This window comes from Dendrobium catenatum, unplaced genomic scaffold, assembly GCF_001605985.2.
Source record: "Dendrobium catenatum unplaced genomic scaffold, ASM160598v2 fragScaff_scaffold_334, whole genome shotgun sequence".
Lineage (NCBI taxonomy): Eukaryota > Viridiplantae > Streptophyta > Magnoliopsida > Asparagales > Orchidaceae > Dendrobium > Dendrobium catenatum.
In genome coordinates, this window is record NW_021318796.1 from 2945461 (window position 1) to 2955896 (window position 10436).

General features: G+C 33.3%; 1 protein-coding gene across 1 annotated transcript; it reads right to left on the reverse strand.

The window, feature by feature from the left end:
• Window positions 1–3809: 3809 nt before the first annotated feature.
• LOC110099962 lies at window positions 3810–9189 on the reverse strand. The gene is made up of 5 exons (XM_020827305.2): window positions 8818–9189; window positions 7036–7183; window positions 6718–6935; window positions 6439–6615; window positions 3810–4129 (listed from the first exon to the last, which is right to left on the reverse strand). Exons 1-5 carry the CDS (start codon window positions 9004–9006, stop codon window positions 4043–4045), a joined length of 819 nt encoding a protein of 272 aa, XP_020682964.1. The 5' UTR covers window positions 9007–9189; the 3' UTR covers window positions 3810–4042.
• Window positions 9190–10436: the final 1247 nt, after the last annotated feature.

The following is a 10436-nucleotide window of genomic DNA, read 5'->3' on the forward strand; positions in this document are numbered from 1 at the left end:
CAAAGAAATTAATTAGATATTTTCCTAGTTGGCTATAAATTAGGGGATTTTTTTATAAATAAACTATATCATAACGCAGTGATATGAATTATATTATGATAAATTTAAATATCATTAAATTTATTTTAAAATATATTTTTAAATGACATAAATTTTTATATCTAAAAATAGAAAAGAAATAACTTATTAAGATTTTATTTGAAATAACTTTCTCAATATTTTAAAAAAATATATATTAGTAAAAAATTTTAATTTTTATATTAAAAATTTTTTTTGAAGCCAAAAGAAAAATACCTCAAATAAAAGTCATAAAAATTTGACTTAATCAGACACAGGAGCAAACACGGAATTTCATTATCCGGTCTTAATAGAAACCGGAATTTAATTCTCTGATTTCTACTTTAACGAGGAATAAAAAATTACGATTTCTTGAGAAACCGGTTTCAAGCAACCGGAATTCCTTAACTCGATTTCTTAGTTTAAAACTGGATTATCAAATCACGATTTCTTAATAAACCAATTTTCTGGTTTCTACATTTAAAATAAATTATTATTTTATAAAAACTTAAACCGAAAATTAATAAAGTAATAAATTGCTATTTTTCACAAAAGTTTAAAGTTATTGGCATTTTATAAAAACTGAAACCAGAAAAATGTTATTAAATGTTTTTAAAAAATTATTTGCATTTAATAAAAAGTTATTAATTGTTTTTAAACTTTAAACTTTTTATAAAATAATTTTTAAATTTTATAATTATATTAAATATTTTATTATTATTATTATTAATTATTTAAGAAAAAAATATAATATTTAATAAAAATTGATTAATTTTTTATTAAAATGTTTTTAAACTGTATATTAATATGTTTATAAACTTTATATTATTTTTTCCTAAATATTTTATAATTAAAAAAATTATAATATTAAATTCCGGTTTCTAATGTTTTAAATTTTATAAAAAACTTATTATGTTTGAAAAAAATAAATGAAATTAATTTTACATTTTCTATTTATATTACTATAACTCTTAAATATTTATATGAGAATAATTTTAATGGGAATTAATTTTGAGTTTCAGTTTTTATAAAATGGCAATATTAATATTAATTTGTTTAAAAGTTATTACTTTATTAATTTTTTGTTTCAGTTTTTAAAAAATAACAATTTATTAAAAGTAGAAACTAGAAAATTGGTTTCTTAAGGAACCGTGATTTGATAATTCGATTTCTTAAGAAACCGGTTTAAGGAATTCCGGTTTCTTGAAACCGGAATATTTTAATTCGGTTTCTCAAGAAACCGTTAAAGTAGAAATCAGAGAAATAAATTCCGGTTTCTATTAAAACCGGATAATGATGTTTCATGTTTGCTCATTTTTAAATTCTTTTGTTAAACTGCACCTCAAGCTAATTTAAATTTAAAACACGCTCCTTTTATAAAATAAATAAATAAATAACTCTAATTATCATAAAACCTGAACAAGTTACTAAATAAATTATTTTATACGGATACGGACGTCATTCAGATATGAATTAAAATACATCAGATCATCTTGTACATAACGATATACAACATATCATTGATGTAGTACATTCTAATTCGTCTACGAACTGAGTTGTATCCGCACAAAATAATTTCACCAAGATGCTGACCTGACGAGTTTTTTTTTTTTTTCCTGGTGCTGGCGGTGAGCGGCACGTAAGGCCTTCTCCAGTCGTTCGGCAAACAGGCGAATGGAGAGCCTCAGACGTGCCAACCGAACTCCATTTTTGCAGGCATTCAGTCGCTTATGAACAGTGCGACGCCAATATTGACGTCGCACTGTTCACTTTCGCTCTACCGAACTCCATCTGAGAAAGCCGCGAAAGAAACGAACATGATTTTGGGGCAAAATGGCGCTCCACTGGAGATGAATCACGGCACTTTTTTATTTTACTACATTTTACAGTGAAAAATGAGATTTTTGATTGGAGATGCCCTAAAGAGTTGGTACGTTGGTTTTGCCGGTAAATTTTTTATTTATGGAGGGTAATTACTTACTGACACGTGCCAAGCCAGGGTGACCAATCTGAGAATCTCTTGAATTTATTCCAAAAACAAGACGCGCAATAAGGCTGGTGATGTTTGTGTATTTTTTTTTTTTTTTTTTTTTTAGGGAAATTTAAGGGCCCGTATGACCAATTTATTTAAAAAATAAAGGTTAAAATATCTTAGAATTGTAAGAAAATAAAGAAAAACTTACAACTCTAAAAAGCAAGAAAACTATTAAAAAATAAAAAATAAAACTACCAAATCTACAAAAGAGGAAAAGAAGAGCCACTAAACAATAGCCCAAATCTTATTAAAAAAAAAAAAAAAAGGAAAGAACTCCCGAGCACCTACTCTAAGAAGAACCTCCAATACAAACAACAACCAACCAAAATCACCAAAAACTGTGAGGACAGGTTGTGTATGTCTCTAATCAGACTAATCTCCATCTATCCAAGACAGGGGGTGATAGATAAGGGTGTCAAAACGGGTCGAACCCGAGTTTAAATGGGTCAATCTGTACCCAACCCGATTTTATAACTGGTTGGGATTTCTAACCCGAACCGGACCCACGACACGTTTGCAAAATGCTAATCCGAAGCCGCTGACCATATGTGAGACCAATGGTTTAGCCGGGGGCCGGGGCGAGGGCAAATGGGTGAGACCAACTAACCAGGTGCTACCATAGAGTGTTGGCGAGGGCCGCAACTCGCAAGGCCAGTGGCGTCCGAGGCGGGGGTGATACTCAAGAGTTTAAATGAGACCAGGTGAGGCCAAAATCTTGCATACCCGAACCGCGCAGTATCCGAGTTAAACGGGTCAACACGTAGGTTGTTGATTCAACCCGAACCCTACTCATTTTTCAAATGGATCATAAATCCGAACCCGGACCTAACCTGTTTCACAAACGGGTTGACCCGAACCTAAATTTTTCAGGTCAAATTCGAGTCAGATTTTTAGGTCGAAACAAAAATTGACACCCCTAGTGATAGATAGCATCACACATGCTTCCGTGCGTGTGAATTAAACAACAGAATCATGGGAAGCATTGAGATTCAAGTGGTGTTATTTCACATTATTTTTTTGTTACTAATTGTCGGAGCCAAACTTATTATATTTTACGAATACAAATTAATTATTTATAAAATATAATTACTATTTTTAAATAACATTAAAATCTTAAATTTTAATAAAACGCATATTAAATTATATTTACATAAGTAAAAATATATGACATCTAAAAAATATTATAAATTTATTAAAGAATCTTGCTCCCTTTAAATCCACCCAAAATCGTATCTTTTTGTTTTAAACTTAAAAACCAACATTTTAAAATATCATTTCGATAGCATAGCAGAAGAAAACTATTTAAAATAAAATCTTGCATATATTATAAGTTTTTTATTTTAAAAAATGTATTGATTTTCTTAAGACTATCCTAACCTAACAAATCTGATTTGATTGTTACAAACAATTTTTCACCATTTAAACTTAAAAGGTAAAAAAAAACTGAATCCAAATCTAAGTAAAAAGCTGTGAAAAAAGCTACCAAAACGCCAGCATCAAGAATGAACAGGTTGCAATTGAAATACATCTATGATTCTGAATCATACAAAATAACAGTTTTTATAGAAACTATTGGAGAGAACTGAGATAATTAAAGCTTAAGATTTCATTTGGGACGACTTTTTTACTGTTTCTTAAAGTAACTTTTTAGTAAAAAAATTACTTTAAGCAACAGTAAAAAGCCGCCCCAAATGAAGCCTAAATATTGAGGATCCAATAGCAGAAAAACTAAATATTGATTTGTAGTATATTACAACATGTAGCTTGCTGGCACATACCGAAGCAAACATTGGAGAGAATAAATTAAAGACACTTACGGTTGTAGCTTTAAAAGAAAGCAATCAGTACAAATTGCACCACTTACAGCAGCGAAGAACCAACTTGAATGGACGACTATCTATGACGAATTCTGATACTCCGGTGGTGGATAGCTTCAAAGTTGTCAAGCAATCAGAATATATCTGGATGAAAACGGCCGGGAATGGAATTGGCTTCCTGAGCCCTCTGGAGATGAATCTTCAGGGTATAGTTGTTCAACTGCAACGTAAGTTCCATATGTTTTCAGAAATACTGAGTAGGCAGGGACTTCAAGGGAGGAAGGGAAATGGGATTAAGAGATGGGACTAGTTAAAAACTCTTTGTATTTCCGTCTCCTAAAGTCATTTGCCATAAAAACCTCATAAAAAGCTTAGAAATCCTATAATGCCTTCTCAAATTATGCAAAACTATAAATCTTCACTTCCCTATACATGGCCAACCACACCTTTTTGGAGAAATTATTGGGTTCAGACACCGGATGCCGTCCAAAGCCCAATAAAAATGCACCACATCACCCCTACTCGGTACTGAGCAGTACCGAGCTCAGTACCGAGCTCGGTACTGTATAGCGTGGCTGCACCTGATTGGTCTCGGAACAGTAAGCTGTATTCGATGTCCGAACCCAATAATTTCTCCACCTTTTTTATCATTACTATATGTACCCAATAATTTCTCCACCTTTTTTATCATTACTATATGTACCCCTTCTATGTCATGCACAAATCTACTTTTAAAGCAATAAAGCTTAGCAAATCACCTCCACTTTGAGTATGACTATCTTTACGTGGCTTTCAGCCAAGAGGACTTCTTGCGAAAGAGTACACAAGCCCTTGAAGAAGCACTTTCAAGGAAAGAAGGAAGCCAACATGACGAATAACTATTCATGGAGATTTACTTAGCTAAGGTTATCCTCACTTGCCACCTTAAGGATTTATTTTGCTGCAAACAAATAGAATAATCCTCGACATGTAAAGAAACTTATTTTTCCTTCACAAAATTTCCAAACTTTCTTCCTTGCGTGCTTGATAGGATGTTTAATCACTCAAGGGAAATGCAAGGGTGAAAACTTCTTACGTTATCGAGTTTACATCAAAAGAACTTTAATGTTTCTTTTAATTGATGGTCATTGGAACTATGAGTTTCTAGAAGCTAATAAGTGTGGGTTCAAACACGGAATCATTTAGTTGCATTACGAAAATAAACCCAAAGATGGCATGCATCTCTCCTTATTACTTATTAATGCCACTGAGATCACCTCAATATGAGATATAAGATCCAACCAAATACTTCTATGATAAATAATATTAAACAACATAGCAGTACATCAAAGAAAACTTCAACCAAAAGACCCCTAAATGCAATGGAAAGAAAGATGGAATATAAATTTTAAATAGCTATGAAATAATCCAAAAAAAAAAGATATACTGGATGATTGCAATGCAATCTCGAACCACATACAAATAATGCTAACTCGACTTGCCATGCTAATATAACTGTATCTATTTAGTAGCTGGGACAAAATTCTCCTAATCCACACCCCCAGACACCTACAAAAACAGCCAGCCCTGCACAAAATTCTCTAATAAACGCTAGCGTCAGCGGAATCAGCACTATAGATAGGTCTTACTGCAGCTGACGACAGAAAGATCAAGTTCATCCAAATCCCAAAGGTCAACAATGTGCAACTCTGTATCCCCAAATTGTACTATCAAATATTAAATTTTGGCAACAACAACAACAACAACATCAAGCCTTTATCCCACTACGTAGGGTCAGCTACATGAATCCTTTTCTCCATTGTGTCCTATTAAAAGTCAAATTCTCATTTAAATGTAATAAAGAAGTATCATTTCTAATATTTTCTAACCAAGTCTTTTTAAGTCTGTCTCTACCTTTCTTAACATAAGTCAAATCTAATACCTCTACTTTCCTAACCGGGTCTCGGAAGGCCGCCGTTTTATATGACCAAAACATCTAAGGCGACTCTCTCTAATCTTATCTTCTACTGGAGCTACTCCAACCTTTTCATGTATATGCTCATTTTGTATTCAATTTCTAAGGGTAAAGCCACTCATCCACCTGGGCATCCTCATCTGTACCACACTTAACTTAGTATTATGCTTCTCTTTGAATGGCCAACATTCGGCACCATAAAGCATTGCAGGTCTCACCACCATCTTATAGAATTTTCCCTTAAGTTTGAGGGGTCCTTTTTTATCACACAACAAGCCCGATGCATTCCTCCACTTCAACCATCCAACTTGAATTCTGTTGATAATATCCCCCATCTATTTCACCATCACTCTGAACAATAGATCTAAGATATCTAAAACGTGTACTCTTATTAATGACTTGATCGCCCAAAGTCACAATCCCCTTACTAAGTCTATTACTACTAAAATTATATTTCATATATTCCGTTTTAGATCTACTCAAGCGAAAATCTTTAGAAACAGTCAACCTTTAAATTTTGGCGCAACAACAAATTTATATGAAGAAAAAGTGAGCTAAGAGCTACTAAAAGTTACCTCCAACGTGCGGACTTGCTCTTGGTACTGGCTGATTACATTCTTTAGCTGCTGCACTTCCTTGAGCTTCTCCTCAAATTCCACATTACGATCATGTTGTATCGTGACAGCCCTCTTCAGAATTTGGTTGTCTCGCAACAAACACTGCAGCTGCTCCTTAAGAGAAGCAATCTCTTGCTGTACCCAAGTAAATGAAAAAACAGCAGCAATTGAGCATTTCTAGAATTCTGAAACGAAATAGTTCCCCACACCAAAAAATATAAGTGCCCAAGTACTTACCTCCTTTGCTGCAGTAGATTGAGCAACAACCGTTTGTTCAAAAGACTCCAAAATCTTCATGGCTCGGCTTCTGATGTCGCTCCAATCTGAAGCATTCATCATTTCTTGTACCAATATGTCCACCCATGAGGATCCATGAATTTCCTTTGACGTGGAATCTGATTCAGCGTCATGAATGACCTCAGCATTCAGTTCAGGTGTTTGAGCATCCATAATACCTACCACAATAATGCAGATAAAGATCAAGAGAAGTAAAAATAAGTACAAGACCAAGAAGTTACAGCAAAAATGATAATTAAAGTGTTGACTGTTTCTAACCTTCAATGCCATGTTCGTTGGATTCAAGTTCTGAGACACCATTCAGAGGTTCACCCCTCATTGAATTTTCACGAAGGCAAAGTGCATGAAGACTCTTGATGGCATCATCAATTTTATGATCGTGGGAATTTAAAACAGTTTCGACAACCTATACAGCATTGGTTGTAGTAAAAAGTAAATGCGGATCTACTTCAAAAGAAATAAAGAAATTAACATGTACAATCTTACATAACAAGATTCTAGCTGGAAAATCACAAAGTACAGATCACTTCCATGATTCCTACCAATTCAAGAAAATATTGACACTCCTGACTTCTCCAGAAAAAATGGATTGGCATATTTTAGGGTACAAAATCGATCCACTTCACATAATGAACAATGGACTAATTGGCTTAGTCAGTTTGTTGTTCCCTCCCCATAAATTTTTAATCCAAAACTACATTGACTCAGGTTGCTCCCCTGTTTTAGGAAGTGGTTAACTACCAATAACCTGGAAAAATGTCAGAGACTGAAAACTAATAACAGAAGGACCAACTTGAACCTTGTTTCTGAAGTAAAAGAAAAGCAGACACATTAATTATGTCTTGTTTCTTACTTTCTTGACCAAATGAAGTCGTCAAAAATATATACAAGTCCATAAATAATTTCTGCTTTGGAAACACTAGCAAAAAGAGCCTTACTTGATCAAAATTTGATAATATTGGTCGATGAGGAGAAATTAGGATTCTGGAATATCCTAAGATCATATTAAAAGCCTACTTATTTTCCAGTTTCATACATTAATCAAGAGCCTCAATGCATGATGCAGTGATAAGGAGATTAAAGAGTTTTAAATAAATTAAAAAAATTAAAACCTGACACAATATAAAAACTAATAGCTAATTAAGCTGCTATACACATCCACGGAGGCAATTCAACAACTCCCAGGCAATAAAAGCTTTTAAAACATGAAGTTCATGCATCTCCAGACCTACTCTCAATCGAATCTAAAGAATAGCTGGATCTCTAATCCAGTTCCAAATGAGTTGATCACTGAGGTAGCTTTGATTATCGGATTGGCATTTATCTCCAATGATTAAAACAAAAAGATAAAATAATTTTGAGTTCTCAATGGAAACTAATATATAAATTTATCGCTGGAATAGAAAAAGATGCAAAATTTGGTAAACTGTTTGAAGCGCAATTCTTGAGAATTTTATCTCTGGCACATCTCGATAAGATTTTGCCTTTTTTAGAACTGTGGTAAACAACGAAGTTAAGAGATACAAGATTTGCTTTAGGTTCCTATACCTTAAAGGGTAAACATGCTAAATGCAATTCCGATTCTCCATCTTAGAGATGCTTGCAACGCTTCACATCATGTGTATGCACACAACTGCTCATCCTCTCTTCAAACTTTAAAGGTTGAAACAACTAACTTCCCAACCTATGTCCCCCGCATGCAATAAAATCTCATACCGCTTTTCTCTTATCTATTACTAGTTTACGGGACTAAAGTCAACGCTTGAATTATCAATCTTTGATATGGAGCTAGGAACATCGATATCAGGAGTTCAAATTTCACGTGAAAAAAATTAAGAAAAAAAAATATTAACCTCGAAGGAACTCATCAATGCTGCAAGCAGCGCTATAAGAGTGTTCTTTTCCATCTTGATATATATAATTGATAACAAGGTTTAATTTCTAAGGTAGTAAACAATAAGAAAAGCTATCAAAGTAGGCCATTCGTTTATAAATACCATGCAAAAAAACAAAACAGTAAAGGGTCAATAAGAGAATTACCTCCCTATCCATAGACGGAAACATGCGAAGAAGAACGGAGACCTTATCCTCGGCCGCGAACCCGAATTCTGATAGACGGATGGGCGAACCGTAGCTTGAGCAGCGAGATCTCTTCGCAGAAGGGGCCGATGACGGAGATCCGAAGATTTCCTCGAACCCTAGGCGCTTACCGCAGACGCCCGCAGACATGGCAGCAGAACCCAGGCTCTCAACAAAACCCTAGGGTTTTGATCGAGGAGGAAACGCCGAGCACCCTCTTCGGCCCCAACTTTACCGATTTAACCCGCCCGCTTCTCTCCAATCTTCGTCTTCCTCAACTTTCAGCTCGACGAACAGAGACTACAAAGACTCGGACCGAGATCGGTAGAGCGATATGCTGACTACTTTTCTAGTTTTCTTCGTGTTTCCCGGACAAAAACAAAAACGCAAATTGCACCTAAAACGTGACCAAGCTAACGACCCATCATACGATCTGTTCTACATTTACGTATTATGCTTTTTTTTAGTATTACAGCTCCATCAAATGCATATTATTAAAATTAATAAATTAAATTTATATTATAATATTTTCTATATTCTTCAAATTTTGTCAAAATAATAAATTTATTATCAAATTTAAAATAAATGAAAATAAATCTTTATTTTTTAAAAATATTAATTTTATTTATAAATGATGTATTAGTATCATTGCAGTGCTAAAGATGCAACGGTGGAACCAACTTCAAGGAGGGTAAACTTATAAGTAATTGTTGGTGTTGCTTAGACCTGTCAATATTGGACCCGACCCGAAAACGTGGATTCGTTCAAACTGGGCTAGGCCCCGTGGTTTTTCCCCCTTTTATAGGGGTTTTCCACGTAAAAATCTTAGTGTCTCATAAATGCTAGACTCTCTCTCCTTATCTAATTGCGTGCCGGATTTTCGTACAACGCTAAGACGTTAAATCTTATATTTTTCTACCGCCGCGAATTCTCCTTGACGCAACAATCTTATTTTTTAGAATATATGGATTAATCTTCTTCAAGGAAGTTTGTCCTAATTTCTTAATTATAGAAATATGAAAACTTGTCAAAAATAAACATTTAACAATTTTCATGCTTTGATGGCTTCAAGCACTTAAATATAATAAATTATATATGAAAATTGGAGAATAATTTTAATATATATATATATATGTATAAATAAAAAAAAATTAATATGACATATATTTTTTCATAAAGTAAGCTAATCTTTATCTCTGAAGTAATAAGCATTAATCTCATCAAAAGTAGTATTTTTTTTAATAAATCTTCAAACAAGTGGAATATGTGTTTAAAAATATTAGAACATATCAAATAAATTTAATTATAACATAAGAAATTTTTAGTTAAAAAGTATACCTTTGAATTGAAGACATCTTGCAATAATCAAGCTTGTGTTTCTTTTTACTAATGAAGTAAAGAGGAATATTCATGAGATATTGCAATGGATCAACAAAAGCATCTTTTTTTTCTTTTTTCTTTTTTTTTTTTTAAGAAAGAAAGTTTTATTAGATATGAAAAGGACAATACAAGCCCAAATCGAAACCTAAAAAATATCATAGAAAGGAAACAAAAGCTAAAGCGACAAAGTAGATCATAAG